Raw genomic sequence first — 16,965 nt, 5'->3', positions numbered from 1 at the left:
AAAAAAAAAAAAAAAAAAAGAAAAAAAAAATCAGCCAGCAATATTAGCATATATGAACTTATTTCTATACTTTAAGTTTTAAAGAAACTTAAGTATAATATAGATATGATAAGATAAAAAGGTAGCTTACTGAATCTACTTTTTTAAAACAACTACTGGCTTTAAATGTTTTACATTGGGTTGAATTTTTGTATACTGTATACAAATTTTGTATATTGATACAAATTTAAGATTAATTTTGTTAGAGCATATTGTACATACAATTCTACTCTTGTTCAAGCTATGGTACCTATACAGTTCATTTAACAAGGAATTGCAAATTTCTAGTCCTTGAAGGTTATTATTACCAACTGTTTAGGATAATAAGGAAAAGCAGGTTAGTAATTAGTCACATGTTATAATTGAACTTGGAGTCAAACAGATATTTTTAAAAGATGGGTCATCATCAAACACTTCAGAGATCTACAGAATATGGTATTTAAGATGTTTTAATAACAGTTTTTGTTTGCTTCTTTTGTTTTTAACTGACAATGTCTGCTCCTGGCAGCACCAGTCTACTTCAGAGAAGACAATGGGCACTGAAGAAACTCCACATGGAGTTTACTTTCTTTATGGCAAAAATAAGCCACTGGGCAAGAAAATGCCCTTGCCTCGACTGCTGGCAGTATGCTGTCCTAATGGGACAAGCAGGATACAAAAGAGAGTGACTGTCAAACCTTGCTCAGACAAAGCGAGACAGTCCTTCAAAAACCTTGCTTCACAGAAAAGTCTGTTAGATATTCTAGGATTGTCGGCCAAAGATGCATGCCCCAACACTGCGGAGGAACTTTGGGTGACTGTCAGGTAGCCAGCTGTTTCTGTCATGGCTCACATTTTTTGAAAGTTGCTTGTTTGCACTTCCTGCTACTCAGTTAATATTACTTCCTTCTCGGGTCTCTGGGGAGTCAAAGACTAGATGGTTATAGTAGTTTTCCGTGTTTACCAGACTCAGAAAAGAAACTCACTAAAGAGGTAAAAAGTGTAAAAGAATTCGATAATGCAAATTGCAAGAGAAAGTGAACTAGGTACAACCTTCTGGATTCATCAAGACAGGATAGATATGGAGTATTTTCCCTGAATTTGTCAAATGTAAATGGACTAGGCATTGTTGATGTACTTATTGCCTGTATATATTGTATATAGTTACTATACTTATTGTATATAGTTTTCCTTATATAGTTACACTTACTGTATATAATTTTTCTTTTATCAGAGCCTCTTTTATTTTAGACAAAAGAGGGGAAATAGAGTGGCATATTATTTGTGTTTTAGTAAACAAAGCTTGCCTGAAGATCAGTGCAAAGTACTCACACTAGTCAGCCCCACAGGCCAGGCAGTGGTGGCACACACCTTTAATCTCAACAGCTACACTAGCGAGCCACAGAGGCTGGGGCGGTGGTGCACGCTTTTAATCCTAGCACTGGGGAGGAATATAAAACAGGAAGAGGCAGGTCTCAGTCTCAATCTGAGGATTCGTGGAGGCAAGATCACCCATTTTCAGTCGGAGGTAGAGGGAAGAGCCAGTATCAATCTTTGGGTTTTTATTATTTGAACAACAGTATAATGTAGAAACGGAAAATTTCTATTTTTTATTAGTTTTAAAGGCAAGCCACTGCAAGTGACACAGGCTTCCAGTCACAGTTACTTGGAAAGCTAAGGTAGGGGGAATACTTGAGCCCAAGAGTTCAAGACCAGCCTGGAAAACATATTGAGATCCATTTCTATAAATAAAAGACAGGGCTCAAGTGAGAGCAGATGGCCAGTAGACAAAAGCTTGATTTTAAAACAGCAGAGGAGTCACAGCCAGCGCTGTAGCCGGAACAGCTGGTCATGCCTCCCCCAATCTGCTTTTCTCTTCCTTTTCTTTTTTTTTGGGGGGGGGGGGCGTGTGTGTTTGTGTGTGTGTGTATGTGTGTCTGTATGTGTGTTAGACGGGTTCCACGCCTGCTCAGCACTGACATGGTCAACACTCCTGAGTCCGGGGATTACAGACGGGTTCCACACCTTCTCAGCACTACATGGTGCTGGGATGCGGCCTCGGGTCCCTCATGTTTCCATAGCGAGTGTTTCGCTCTCCATCTACCTAACCCCCTCCTGAAGTTGGTGGGACAGCCACCCCAACACTGCCCTCCTAGTAGAAGGCCTGAGTTAACGCTAGGAAAGGATCTCTGTCTGAGACACCCTGGAAAACTGCTGCTTCCTCACTGGCTGCAAGGCTTATCCGTCCCTAGGGCTTACTTACTGTCCCGAGCTACCAGCTTCAAGTTTGGAATGGTGCTGAACTATCTGCCATCCCAGAGACATGGCAGTCAGGAAGGAGGAGCCTGTGGTAGCCAAGTGTCAGCCTGGGGCTCCTGGTTCTGTCTTTACCTTCACAAGGAGCAGCACTGCCCAAAACAACTCAGGAAAAGAAAAGAACAAAGAGAAACTGTGCAGAAAAGAAAAGAAAGGAGAAAGACAGTTCTGAAGATGAGGGCCCTCCGCAGAGCCCGAGGCAAGAGGTGACCTCTGGAGACAACTTCCTCTAGGACAGACTTAGGAAGTCTAGGTCTGTAAGTGCCTGAAGGTTACAGCCTAGATCTAACACATAAATCAGCTATTCTGTTCTGTTTAAGCCAGCCTGAGTTACACCTGTCAACTCTGTCACCTATGATAACCGCGCCTATCACCACCGTGCAGGGACTGTGCGGTCAGAGACCACAATGGACAACCGTAATAGCCCAGGAGAACTGCAGCCACCAACATCAGTGTCCAAACTCCTCGTGCCTTCCTAAAGCATATACATGCAGAGAATGGCCCCAGACATGCTAAGAGAGCTAGGCATGATGGTTCATACCCATAATCCCACCATCTAGGAGGCGGAGGAAGATTAATGTGAGCTGAAGATCAGCCTGGGCTATAGGGTAAGACCTTGTCTCAAAATGAAAACAAAGGGGGAAAAAGAATACTGACAGACGGAAGCTGGTTAGCAGGCCCTGCTTTCCTGCCCAACGTACAATTCTAGTCTGCAAGGATGCTGGAACTCTCTAACGGGGTCTTCCTGCTTCCACCAGGAGATGCACGAGGACCAAGGGAAAAGAGAGGCAGCCTGGACGCAGTCAGAGCATACCACATCTACAAAAGGCTTGGAACGCGTATTACAGAGTCCAGGTAGGCAACATTATTTAAGAAAGCTGGAGCCAAACAGTAGCACATGTCTATAATCTCAACACTTGGAAGGCTAAAGCAGGAGGATCACAGTGAATTCAAGACCACCAAACCTGGTTACACAGTCTTCAAAACCTAAAAGAGCAACGGCCCTAATGTTTCCGACCAAACTGTCTGACATGCCACTAGCCAGCTGCCTTCATCTCCCACGTGTGTGGTTTTCAATCCAGTCACTCCGGTCCATACCCACTGGCATGGCCAGTGGTCATCAAAAACACAGATGGGGTCTGGTAGCACACACCTGTAATAACAAGGCTGAGGCAGGAGAATGGCAAGTCTAGACCAGTCTGGACTTTATCATGAGACCCTGCTTCAAACACAAATAAACACAAACCCCAAGAAACAAAACTAATTTGGAGGCAAAAGCAAAAAACAAAACCAAAACAGACCATAATAAGCACAAGTGTAGAGGAGGAGCAATCTGGACACTCATACAGATCCGACTGATAAAGACTTGATGGCACACAGGTTGGCAGTTAACGGTTAGTCAGCTGCCTGATACTTTGTGTGAGTGACTCCCAGGAGTTCACGTTGGAAACTCAGTATCTCCGTACTGAAGGTGGGAAGCAGGCCTACTGGGAGGTATTTAGGTCTTCAGGGTTGACCCCTTAGGAATGGATAAACGTCTGCAGGGACTGAAGTAGAGTTGCTCTACAGCAAGATGTTCCTTTGGTTCTGCACACCCCTGCTTGGCCCCTCTCTTTCTGCCACGTTTTTCTACGCTATGCTGTTGGACTTGACAGTCTCAAGACCACGGACCAAAGCCACCTCTCCTCTGTAAAATTGCTAGGCTTAGGGCAGTCTGTCGCAGCAACAGAAAACACACGAAGATGCCCTAAGACTCAGCAGTTTCCTTCCCAAGACTCAAGAGAAACTGATACTCATAAAACCTTGTGCATAAATATTCATTGCATTATTCATAACAGCAAAATGTCCATCCGTGAGTAAACGGACAGACAAAACGTGGTCATTCAATACAAAGGAAATGAAGGAAAATACAATTCGGAGCTACAGGTTTGTGCTAGTCTGGAATTAGATAGTGCTGACGGCTGTAAAACATGAATATTAAAACAAAAAACCACTGAACTGTATACTTTAAATAGCGTTTGGTTACATGGATTTTATTTTAACTTCAAAAAAAAAAGAATATAACTCAGTTTGTAGAAAACTTACTTGGCTGGCATGTATGAGGGCCTTGGTTTAATTAAACCACAATTAAATTAATTAAATACCAAAAATTAATTAATTACCTGATTAATTAACTTGATTTAAAAGTGCCAATACCCCCAAAGAAAATAAGTCACAGGTTCACCCTCACCCCAGTTTTCATCTCCCCAAGGCTTCTCATCATCTTCAACAGCCAAGTCCAAATTTCCCCAGGGCCTCCAGGGCCCTGATGACCTGGCCCTGGGGCCTCCGCCAGCTCTTCTACCACTTTCTACTCTGTCATTTAAGTTGAAATGTCAAGTTTGTCCCCCTGGCCTTTTCTCCTGCTCATCTCACAGCTTAGACTATTCTTTTCCATGATTCATGTGTTTCTGTATGTACGCTGGTGCCTACAGAGGCCAGAGGAGCGTGTCAAATCCACCGGCGCTGGGTTACAGGTGGTTGTGAGCAGCCTGACGTAAGCGCTGAGAAACAAGCTCAAGCCTTCTGGAAGAGCAGCAAGTGAGCCCGCTCTCCAGGCACCCAGAGCTGATTGCTTCAGCTCAGGAATCGGCTCAAATGCCTCCTCTCATCTCTGACGACCCCGCCTGCAGCCCCACCATGCTCGACCCATCACCCTGCACTGCTTCTTCAAAGTCCTTTCCATCACTGGAAAGACGTGTGGTTAACTTCTTTATAGACTCCTGTCCTAGCAAATAGGGCAGGGGCCTTGTCAGTTACAGTCTCAGCCTACCACATAGGTAAGAAAGGGTTTTCTAGAAAGAGTGGGGTACTGAAGGACTTTCTTCTCCCTGGTGAAGGCTGAGAGGCAAGCCACAGGTGCTCTCTGCAGGCTCTCAGAGGGTTAACAGGCATCTGCTGCACACCCAGTGGAAGCCCCACCCTAGGCCTGTCCAGAACCCTGAAGAAGCAGGACGCATAGTCCCTCCCCCTTGAACGCATCAAAGTCTTTTAGGGGTCATGAAGCACCAGTGTTTACCCAGCAACCCACAAACAAACGCAAAGGGAAATTGCACTGCTGACGCCCGAGAAAGAGCCTGGGTCCAAATAGCCTCATAAAAACCGTGCTGGCAAAAACACCCTCCCGTACACCTTCTCAGGACTTTGCGATCCGACCTGTTCTCCAGAATCAGACGGTTGCAGCTAACACCTGCTCCAACCTCCTCCAGAGAGGAGGTTGTTTCTAAATGGGCAGTTGCGAATACTGCCCCTTCCCTTCTCCTGCCCCACTGGCAGCACTTACCCACAAGGAGTTTGACGTCTCTGACTGTGAAATCAGGGTCTGGCATCCTAGAGAGAGACAGGCATAAATATCTGGTTACAAAATAAATAAACAGGAGCTGAAGAGATGGCTCTGCACTTATGAGCACCAACTGCTCTTCCAGAGGACCCAGGTTCAATTCCTAGCACCCACATCACAGCCCACAACTCCAACTACAGGGCTTCTGACACCCCCACACAGACATATGTAGGCAAAACACCAATGAACACAAAATGAAAATAAAAATAAATTAAAAAACTAGATAGATAAAATAAACCCACAGAGCTAGACTCTACCCTGGATCCAGGGGGAAGCCATTTTTCCAAAAGGGGTTCTTTGCTCTATGCTGAGAATGAGATAACCCAGAATGAAACCTGGTAAAGCAGGAAGGTACCTTAAGGGAAGGCGCCCAGAATCATGGAGTATACTCTCTATTATAAACGAAAGACCAGGGCTGGAGAGATGGCTCAGAGGTTAAGCGCACTGGCTGTTCTTCCAAAGGTCCTGAGTTCAATTCCCAGCAACCACATTGTGGCTCACAACCATTTGTAATTAGATCTAGTGCCCTCTTCTGGCCTGCAGCCATACATGCAGACAGAACATTGTATACATAATAAATAAATAAAATAAAAAATAAAAGAAAGACCAAAGCTGAGCCTCAGGAAGGGTGGGACATCACTGGCCAACTCTACAGCAAGAAAACTGAAGCGTGGTGTCAAGGACCAAACACCTGCTTTAATTTAGGATGTCTCTTTCACTTTTAGAAAATACTTTCAGCCAGACAGTAGTGGCGCACGCCTTTAACCCCAGCATTCAGGAGGCAGAGGCAGGCGGATCTCTGTGAATTCAAGGCCAGCCTGCTGATCTACAAGAGCAAGTTCCAGGACAAGCTCCAAAGCTACAGAAAAACCCTGTCAGCAGCAGCAGCAGCAGCAGCAGGAGGAGGGAGGAGGAGGAGAAGGAGGAGGAGGAGGAGGAGGAGGAAAGAAAGAAAGAAAAAAAAGGAAGAAAGAAAGAAAAGAAAATACTTTCCAGCTGGGCGATGCTGGTGCACACCTTTAATTCCAGCACTTGGGAGGCAGAGGACAACCAGGGGCTGCACAGAAGGGAAAAAAAGATTCCATACAGTATGGTATGGAAAACAGGGGAGACCATTTATCTCAGAGGAAACACATTTGGAGGACTCAAACAGGAAAATTTTTGAGTTTCAGGCCAACCTTGGCTACATAGCAATAAACTATTTCAAAAATAAATAAATTAGGGCTGGAGAGATGGCTCAGAGGTTAAGAGCATTGCCTGCTCTTCCAAAGGTCCTGAGTTCAATTCCCAGCAACCACATGGTGGCTCACAACCATCTGTAATGTGGTCTGGTGCCCTCTTCTGGCTTTCAGTCATACACACAGATAGAATATTGTACACACAATAAATAAATAAATATTTTTAATTAATTAATTAACTAATTAAATAATAAATCAAGTCAGAGTCAGAAAAGGGGACATCATGTCTTTATGGACTGTGGCCTTTGCCTACAATCCCAGCACTTGGGAGTAAAGGCAGGAGGAACAGGACCTCAAGGTCATCCTTAACCTCCTAGTTAAGTGTGAGGCCAGCCTGCCCTCTCGGAAACAGAAACAAAACAAAGGAATTACTGAAAGGCAGACAGGGTGTCACACACCTTTAACTGCAGCACCCAGAAAGAGGCAGGAAGATCTCTAAGTCTGAGGCAGCCAGGTCTACATAATGAGCTCCAAGCTAGCCAGGACTGTATGGTAAAGTTGATACTGAAAGTCTTGTGCCTCTGGTAGGAACATACATGAACGAGCCTGGTCATAGATGCTGCAGAGGGAGGCAGCCTATCCTTTCCTATCCCTGCCCAAGGAGAGGAACCTGTTCTTCCAGCCTGCCTCAATCTCTCCCCAACCCAGAAAGTTGGCAGTTCTCCTCCAGAACATAAGACAGACAGAGGCAGGCAGGGAAAGGGGAGAAAACACACACACCCTTCACAGAAAGAGGCCCATTTCCCACACATTGGGAGTATGTTGAGGAAGCATGCATTCTGGTGCCCCAGACTGGGTGGCTGGTCCCTTTACTACCCTCACTCTGATTTAAGCAGGCGAGGAACAATGCTCACTAAGAAGTTGCTATGTGGGATCAGGCTAGACCAGAAAGGGCTGGGAGATCAAACACTGCTGAAATGACCAGGCTAGACCAGACAGGAATGGGGGAGGTCTATCGCTGTTTAAACGCCCTAGGACCTCTCTCCCTAGCTCCTGAAAAAGATCACTTTTTGGCAGTTTTTCTCAAGCAGGTCTTGAACAAGGAGAAGCTGTTCTCAGGTCTTAGGAAAAAGTCCTTCTGGAAGTGCTGGGGCATGAGAAGACAGGAGAGAGAGAACACATCCCGAGCTAGAAATTCTGACAGGGAGGAGGAGGATCAGGGAAGAAGGGGTTAATTTAGCAACTTACTTGATTCCTAGTCCATCCTTGTCTCGAAAAACCAGGGGAACCCTGAGAGCTTCTCTCTGTACGTACTCATAGTTAAAATCTGTTTGGATATTTGAATTAAAAACAATTATTTGGTTAAGTTATTGAAGAGCAAATGAACCACAACCCATCAGTGAGGGGGGAAAAATAAAGAACAAGCCATATACACTGGATATAGGTACCAGCTAGAAGATAAAACCAAAATAAAAATAAAATAAAACAAACAATAAAACCTGTGGCGAAATAAGATAGACAAGGCAAAGCCAAACAGCATCCTCCATCAGCTCTTCTGCCTACTCATTCTCGGCATGCCCCACGGGTCCCAACTTGTCAATGAACAGCCTGAGGCCAGCGGAGGAGACTTAATCAAGAACTCTGTGCTGAAAACTCACCAGCTACTGTTGAGAAATAGGGACAAACACGTCCCAAACAGAGTTGGGACAGGAGGACAGCAAAACTGAAGCCTGCTACCTGGGAGGATCTGAAGCCCCACAGAGACCAGGGAGGAGGGCTCTCGTTGGAGCTGAACATCAGGGAAAATCTTATTGTAATATCCTGCATAGTGAAGGGGAGTGGGAAAAAGCCGGTTTCCCTGGAAACTATGTATTTGGTGCCAAAATAACTAGGGAACTGGGCACAGCTTTGTTGTCTTCCCATAGTGAAATGCTGCTGGAGCCCGTCGTAATACTAGCTTCAGTTGGATAACCAGGAGGGATGAGCTAGTGAACTGTGAAGACGGAGCACAGGAAGACCCCACTTCCCGAAAAAAATTCACCAGGCAGTTTTCTATTTGCATGGTTCAGACGCCCTCACTCACAATATCCTACCCAAAGCCCCTCAGCCTGTGCCTCATTTCTTTCCTACATCAATTTCTAAGCCAGGGGCTCTGACCCAACCATCTCCCTGACAATGGAGGTGAGAGGTGCTAAGACACACCCTCCTTTCTCCCAAATCAACTAACACAAGGCACCAAGAGCACAGGTCCTCTCCAAGCTGGTCAGAAAGGAGAAAGACAGTCCTGGAGCCAAGGAAGCCTTGGTCCCAGTGAAACAGTTCACCAGGGCAGCCTTGGGGGAGGAGGAGGCCAGAGCCATAGGCTCCGAAGAGAGAGAACAAAACCCAGAGCCTGGAAAGCCCTGACCCCAGAGGCTCAGATCCCCAGGGGCTCCCAGTGAATGGGGATTCCTCTGGATTTAAAGGAAGAGAAGTCAGAGAAGCTTCTGTTTTGAATCCATGCTAAAGGTTCCTTCTGCATTTCAACTCCTCCCTCCAGTTTTGGGGCCAGGTCTGAATTAACAAGCAGAACCCTAAGGCCCTCTCCTTTGAAAGCAGCCAGGACAGCGGCTAGAAGGATGCCCTTCGGAGCTCCCTAATGGAACCTTTCCAGCCCTCATACCCGACTCCCCACCAACCCCCACAGTTTCAGCTTCCACAACTGGGCCGGAGGATTGCTGACAGATGACCACCAAGAGCCTGCACACCGTATCCTCATAGGCTCTGCCAAGATCAGTAAAGTGGAGGGAGAAAAGGAGAATTAAAATCCCATTTATACAGAGAAAATAGAAATGTGGTTGGGGCTGACACCCTGCTTTTGGGTGAAATTTCTTGGGAAAAAAAATGTCTTCTTCCCTCCCCCCCACTTCTCCCTAACTCCACCAGAGCCCCAGGAGGCCAAGAGCACAAAAGAGAAACTTCAAAAATGCAAAGCCGGGACAGTCTCCTCCAGGGCTAACTCTAGGCCTCAGCCACTCAAGCAGAACCTGGAGGAGGGAGGCACTGCCCCTGCTGTCAGCTCACTGTGAGGACAGGGGTTTCCAAGGGGGATGGGGAAACACAAAATGGAAAATGAGTAATTGAAAGGAAACTTTAAAAAAAAAAATATCCAAACACTCTAGAAAGGCCTGGGTAAGCAAGGGCTGCTCCCAAAGCCAAGAAGATAGGTTCTGGGACCAGGGTCCACAAAGGAACCCCAGGACGCTGGCTGGGGTGGTTCGGGGCTCCTAAAACCAAGCCTCAAACAGGAGCATCACCCAGCACATCTAAGAACCATCCTCAGCCACACCCACACCGTCAGTAGGAGAGGGAGAAGCCCAAAGCCAGGAGTCCCTCCAAAACCGGAGCCTACCCAGCTTCTGCTCCATACTGGGAAGGTCAGAGCACAGAGCTCTCAGGCATGGAAAAAGACCCTGTTTCCAGAGAGATACCTAAGTCTTCATTCAAACTGCCAAGGCACAGGGATTTTACCTTTAGGCCTGATCGGGTAATTCATCACATATATAGCCTAGACCCCACTACTCAGTGCGGTCACAGTTGGGGCGCTAGAGGTCTCAGGCTTGGGAGGAGGGTGTAGTGCCAAGAACTCCCAACAGCCCACTTAGTCCCTTCTCCCATGCCGCAGGGCAGGGCCCTTGAAGGGGGAAAGGCACTACGGACCAAAGGCTCAGACTCAAGCCTCTAAGGGGCGTAACCCTAACCGAAGATGCTGCTATCTCCAATCCCTAAGCCCATTCCAGTTCATAACCCTCAGGGTCCAGGATGACAGGGGTTTGTATGGGAGGTTTCAAGCACACGCCCTCACCCCATGTCCCAAGGACGTTCAGAAGGCTCCTGCCAGGCGCTGCACCTCTGGCAGCGAGCACAGACAGCGCAACCGGCTTGGGAGAGAAAGGATGCTGCGCTCACATCCTCCCTCAGTCCCAGTGTCTGTCCCCCGTCCCTCTCAGTCGGCTAGCCCCTTGGCAATGACCACCCTGATGTTAGTGATGGGTACAATCAGGGCCTAGGCCCACGCCAGGCCCAGCCCTCTTCCTGCTTGCCCTCCTCCCTTACCACCCCCCCCACCCCCAGTGCTCGGTCTCGTTTCGTCACCGGATCCCCTGGAATGGGGGACGCGGGCGCGAAATACGAACCCAGCCACAGGCAGCTCCCTCCCCACGTGCGCGCTGGCCCTCTGCACAGACTGCAGCCAGGAGAGGGGGCACCTCACCTTTGCCCTCCATGGCATGCACGAAGTCCCCCTGGTACAGCTGGCTATGTAGCTTCTCCTCCAGGCTGAAGCCACGGACGCTGACGATTTCCTCCACGTCCGACAAGTCCTCGTTTTCGTCGTATCTCTGGCGGTCAATCGCACGCTGCGGGACCCAACCAGAGAACCCGGGACATTACTGAGAGGACTTAGGGGTCTCCTCTCACCCTGGGCCCACCACAAACAGGTGCAAGAGCCGCGCGCCCACTGTACCCCAGTATTGCAATCTGAACAACTTTGCGCAAATGCCAAAGATGCTGAAAAGCAGAAAAAGGGGCTCACACCCCCAAGGCCCAAATGTCTATACTCGAAGCACTCCCTTCCTGCATCTTTTGAAGCCGTGGAAATGCTATTTGGGGGCTTTCCTTTGCCCCTACCCCAGTGATGTCCAGAGCTTTGCCCGCTCCACAGGGAGCCTGGTTATGTAACCCCTAAAGGGGTTTCGGGGCATGAGCTGGCGGGGCAGATGTAGGCCCCGAGAGAAGCCGCTGCAGCGCCCGGCTCAGCGGTAACAGCAGCCCCGGCGGCCACAGCGGCCAACCCGGGAAGCCGGAACCCAGGGCCGGCGGCATTTCTAAAGCTGGAGCCGCTCCGGAGCTACAGAAAAGCTGGAAAGCTGAAACGGAAGGGTTGAGACCCTAGCCGCCCCCGCCGACCGACCGCTAGTGCAAGAAGAGGAGGAGAGGGGAGAAGGTTAAGAGCTTGGGGAGAGAGAGGCAGCTGGCCCACCACAAAGCTTCCATCAGAGACCCCAAAACGCACCAGCAGCTGCCTCATCTCCCCACAAGCGCGCGCGCACACTCACTTCCTAAGGAGTCTCCCCCACCACTCCCCGCATCCCTCTTCCTCCTCCCTCCGCCGCCCAGCTCCGAGCCCCGCAACCCCCCAGATCCCAGGCGAACCCCAAGCCCGCTCAGCCCCCTCCACGCCTTTCGGCGCGACCTCCTCCCCACTTAAGTGTCTGAGACCCTGAGCCTCACAAGAGACTGGAGGAGTAAACGGCTTGCTTCCTTTTGCATGCAATTTATTATTTTTTTCCGGTCCTCTTGCAAAATACAGAAAAGGAAAGAAAAGGCAGCAAGAAACAACCAAAAAAATAAATAAATAATCGATCATATACCAGATACAGATTTGGGAAAAAAAAAAAAAAGCTACACACCAATCTTCTTCCAGAGTCTTTCTCTGCCTCCATTTTTTTAGGAGAGTTCACCAATTAATTGTCAACACTCCTGCCCCCTGCATTTTGGCGGAGGGGGAAAGGAGGGAAGACTAAAGAAAAGAAACCAAAAAATAAATAAATAGAGCAAGCCAGAGCCGATATCTACAAAGTTTTGCACCAACACTTAAGCAGATCCGTTTGCAAAGTCCTAGGAAACCATTTTCAGCAGTTGTGGGGGGGGAGGCGTCGACGTCATAATCCCCGGAACGTAAACATTGTTGCAGATCGCGCTCGGAGCTTGCGGCAGGGCTAGTTGGGGAGAAGGGGGGCTCGGGTTGGGGGTGTCGGGGACCACAGCCGTAGGAGGTGTGGGGCCAGAAGGGAGCCTGGGACGCACCCGGCGCCGTTAGCGCCTTGGCATCGCTGTTTTGTTGTTGGGTCACGAGTGCGCCTCTGCACGCAGGCGCCGCCGCCGCCCGGGAGCTGACTTTTGGAGGGTTGAGTTGCAGGCGGCGGGCGCATCCCAGAGATGGCGGGGCAGGGAGGGAGGGAAAGAGAGGAGGGGGTGGAGAGGGAGGTGCAGCTTTGCACGGATGGCCTCAGCGGGAGGCACGGAAATGCTAGCCGAGCCTGCTGGCGTGAAAGCCCCCGGGGCCTGGCACCCCCCAAAACGACCCCCCACCTCTGCCCCTGCCCCCTTTCTCGGATTACCCACGGCTGCCCCTTTCTTTCTTCCTGAGTCTACCTCACCTTATTACCTGTGCTGGCGACCTAAATTCAAAGTATTTTGTACGTATAATTTCTTTTTCTGATTTTGCTTTTATACTGCATGTCTAGGGGGGAGGGGCCAGCCTGTCCAAACCCCTATCCATTTGCGAACCTGCCATATGGAAGAGGTATCTAAGGGGCTCAGAAAGAAATTAGCGCAGCTCTGTATCCGTACAGACTGCATAACTTTTCTCCGGTCTGAAATAATAATATGGGCATACACGCATAGGTACAGGAAATACAGCCAGTCCACAGCCTTTTCAGCTTGCAGCTGACCGGAAGACAGCCTTTCATTCATTCATTCATTCGGACAGCCTCAGTTGAAGAGCCTTGAAATAAGAAGTTGGGCAAGAAAAGAAAAAAGTCTCTACACTCGCTGAGAAGAGATAAATCGATATACGGGAGGGAAATAGAGAATCGGAGTTAGCGTCTGCAATGCAACTCACGCAGGAGAAAGGTAAGCTCTTTGTTTGGCAATTTAATAGTAAAGCGGTGAGGATATTCGCGGCTTGCTGAGATAGCACACCTTGATTAAGCCATATTGTTTCTTAGCGGAGGTAGGGGCACCCTCTGAATATGCACAGAATATCAGACCCCCCCCCAATGCTCCTTCGTCCCCTTAAGTAGTGCTTGTGACTGCTCCCAGAATTGGACCTGGGTGATCCTGTAAATACCAAAATGGACAAATCAGGTCCATTTTAATTATGAGAAAAGCTGGCCCTAAACTTAGTTCCCACCCAGCCTCTGTCTCCTGCAAGGCCTATGACATAGCACCGGGAATACTCCGAGACCCCTTAGATGATCCTAGGAGGTGCCGATTGCAGCTTCTTGTCCAGTACACAAGTTAAAGCAGGTCAGTTTGCACATTGAGAAACCTCGATGCAAGACATTGTGAATCTGGGTGGTTGTTCTTTTTATCTTGTCCCAGTGTCGACAAGCGCTAGCTCAGACAGATGTGGGGAGGAAGTGGCCTTGCCACCCGAGCTGAGTTGTGAGCCCTGACTCACCCCAGAGACAATATACTTCTCCCTCCCTCACGTTAGAATGGCCTTCCCTTTTTCTGCCTGTGCCCAAAACTAGTCTCTGAAGTTTAATTCCATCCACACATGTTAGCAGCAGAAACCTTTTACCTTGGCATGAGGCAACAAGCTTCCAACTTTGTCACCAAACTGAAATCACATCTCCATAGCTTTCAGCTGCAGGCAGTCTTTCTAACCATCCCTCTGCTGAAAACCTGGGACCACTGGGATGGAGTTTGGCCTAGCAACTATAAGGCCCTGGTTTCAACACCAAAAGTAGATAGATAGATAGATAGATAGATAGATAGATAGATAGATAACATGGATCATTTTTATTTGCCCCCTCTTCTGGGAATCTTTTAAAGGAAATGTCTTGTTGACTTGTAGGTCTGTTTTGTAAACAGATTAGAAAGGCAAAACCATTCACCCACAATCCCACAGCTTGCCCCTTGGGGGGGGGGGTTTCGAGAGAGGGTTTTTCTTTGACTTTGGAGCCTGTCCTGGAACTCGCTCTCTGTGGACAAGGCTGGCCTCACACTCACAGAGATCCTCCTGCCTCTGCCTCCCAACGGCTGGGATTAAAGGCGTGTGCCACCACCGCCCGGCAAACAGCTGGCCCTTTAAAATGTTCACCACCTTCATTTATGCTTCACAATGAATTAAACCTGGCTTAAAGGAGGGCTTGAATTGAGAATCAGTGCAGACTTAAAGCAAAACTGTCAAATGGGACACTTGATCCTCCTTCGTCATCTTCCTCCCTAAGGCTCTTTCTCCCCCTTTGGCTTCCTAGAATCCCCCAAAATGCTGGCATTAGAAAAAAGTTTAATGTTAGTCACCTTCATATAAAAGCAGTTAACCACCTCCATATATCAAAGCTATATATCACCTCCTGGCGTGTAGAGAGTGGGGAGGGGTTGTTGACTAGTCACCTGATATAGTCCCCTCCCTTTACAGACCTCCAGGAAACCACAAACCTAAAAGAATGGGCCAGCCGGCAGTTTGTTCCCCTTTGACTCCCCCAGAATGCCTACCCCTCGGCTGGGTCTAAGTGGTCAGTCAGTAAATGTTGGACCCTTGATGGATCACCTTCTCCAGCGTATTTGCATTTTCTCTTTATCAGTAATTGGCAGATGAAAGGCTCTGTCCTCAGTTGAAAGAATTCCAAGCATTCGCTCCAAGTGGCAGAGGAGGTTATTTTGGACCAGAGGGGGAAGGGCCAGACCCTTGAGCTGTAACTTTGGCTGATTGTCCCCCCAGGAGCTTAGAATAGGTGAGAGGAAGAGAAAAGATGAACTTTTAATGCAGAAAACACCAAGCCAGCCCCACTGGAAACAAAGTAATAATGGCTTCCTGTATCTTCCTGCCTGGTCTTGTAAAAGGCCCAGTCGAATCCCGCCTGTGTTCTACTCATTCAGTCGTTCCCTCCATCCTCTGTTCAAAGACAGAAAACATAGAAGCAACAGCTTCAGTTACACACACACAGAGAAAACACAGACGGAGCAGCTTCGCTTACGCACACACACCACACACACACTGTGGAGTGGGGGGAGGCCGACATGGCTTAACAGGATGACTGTGAGTCTGGATGGAGCACTCATCTGGACTAGGAAAAAAATAAACCGTTCTCAGATCATTGGCTGTCCTCTTTGTAAGACAGGGTCTCTCCCCAGCCCTAGATAGCCTGGAACTTGCTAAACCAGGCAGATCTCAAACTCTGCAAGAGCCTCCTGCCTCTGGACTCTCACAGCTTCTAGCTCCAAGCTTTTAAGAACGTACGGTGTCTGTGGGCAAAGCCTTTCCTATCTGCCATCTCTTTAAATCTTAGCCAATTTCTCCCCATTTATAGCTAAGGCTCAAAGAAACACTAAGTTGTTTGACCACAATGATACTCTCGCTGTAGGATTTGAACCAAGAGCTTGTATCCAAAGCACACAAGACTGGCCACTGTGTAAGCCTGCCTGTGGGAGTATGACATAAAAAAAGATAGGAATATTATATACCTATGCTGTCAATTACAGTTGCCCTGATGTGTGTACACACATGCACATGCTCATGGGGTAGAACCCAGCTACTTGTAATGATAACCAAGAACTCACTCTATTAAAATACACTTGTAGCAAAAATATTCATATTTAAGCTGGGCATGGTAGTGCATGCCTGAGCAATATAATGAAAACCTATCTCAAAATAAAAAAAAAAATTAATGGGCTAGAGTTCTAGCTCAGTGAGACAGCTCTTGCCTAGCACCATGTGCAAGGCCCTGGATCCAACCCCAGAGCTGCAAGCAAACAGAAAACTTAAAACAGTGAAGCCTTAGGGTATTTGCCAATATTGCTCTTAAAGTACCTACCAGGCTATTTATGCATGAGTCAAGGTCCCATTTGACTTAGCATCTCTGTAATCAACTATCCCAAAACAGTAATTGAATGAAAGAAGAGCCCATGGAGGCAAAGATCCCAGCAACAGTTATATGGGAGAGCTCATATGGTATAATGTGAATTCTGCAACCTTAGACTTCAAAGCGTTTGTTTCTATGCCTGTGAGCCTGGCCAGGTACCAGTTGGGTGGGGCTGGCTCACCTGCCCACGCCTTAAAAATAAACATCCAAGGGATGATCTGCATCCTATGGATAAACTCAAGGACCTGTCAAAAACACACATACACACACAAAAAAAAAATTAAATCGAGCCGGGCGGTGGTGGCGCACGCCTTTAATCCCAGCACTCGGGAGGCAGAGGCAGGCGGATCTCTGGGAGTTCGAGGCCAGCCTGGTCTACAAGAGCTAGTTCCAGGACAGGCACCAAAGCTACAGAGAAACCCTGTCTCGAAAAACCAAA

At 48.0% G+C, this 16,965-nt stretch overlaps 1 protein-coding gene across 9 annotated transcripts in view; it reads right to left on the bottom strand.

Annotated features, from left to right (window-relative positions):
• Positions 1-12,671, bottom strand: part of Kdm2b (lysine demethylase 2B) — a 119,445-nt gene extending 106,774 nt beyond the window's left edge. For 4 of the 9 annotated variants that reach the window (XM_050146362.1, XM_050146363.1, XM_050146365.1 and 1 more), the window contains exons 1-4: positions 12,342-12,671; positions 11,144-11,288; positions 8,140-8,218; positions 5,657-5,703 (exon numbers count right to left, since the gene is read on the bottom strand). In XM_050146362.1, the coding sequence (XP_050002319.1) occupies positions 5,657-5,703; positions 8,140-8,218; positions 11,144-11,288; positions 12,342-12,374 (304 nt within the window). In that variant the 5' untranslated portion in view covers positions 12,375-12,671. Of the gene's footprint in view, positions 1-5,656; positions 5,704-8,139; positions 8,219-11,143; positions 11,289-11,944; positions 11,975-12,341 lie in introns of those variants that run through there. The other 5 variants (XM_050146360.1, XM_050146361.1, XM_050146366.1 and 2 more) reach the window with 4 other exon arrangements.
• Positions 12,672-16,965: the final 4,294 nt, after the last annotated feature.

The sequence above is a fragment of the Alexandromys fortis genome, unplaced genomic scaffold, assembly GCF_014885135.2.
Source record: "Alexandromys fortis isolate MF-2015 unplaced genomic scaffold, M_Fortis_MF-2015_v1.1 scaffold_56, whole genome shotgun sequence".
NCBI classification, from domain to species: Eukaryota; Metazoa; Chordata; class Mammalia; order Rodentia; family Cricetidae; genus Alexandromys; species Alexandromys fortis.
This window is presented reverse-complemented; position numbering and strand designations above follow the sequence as displayed.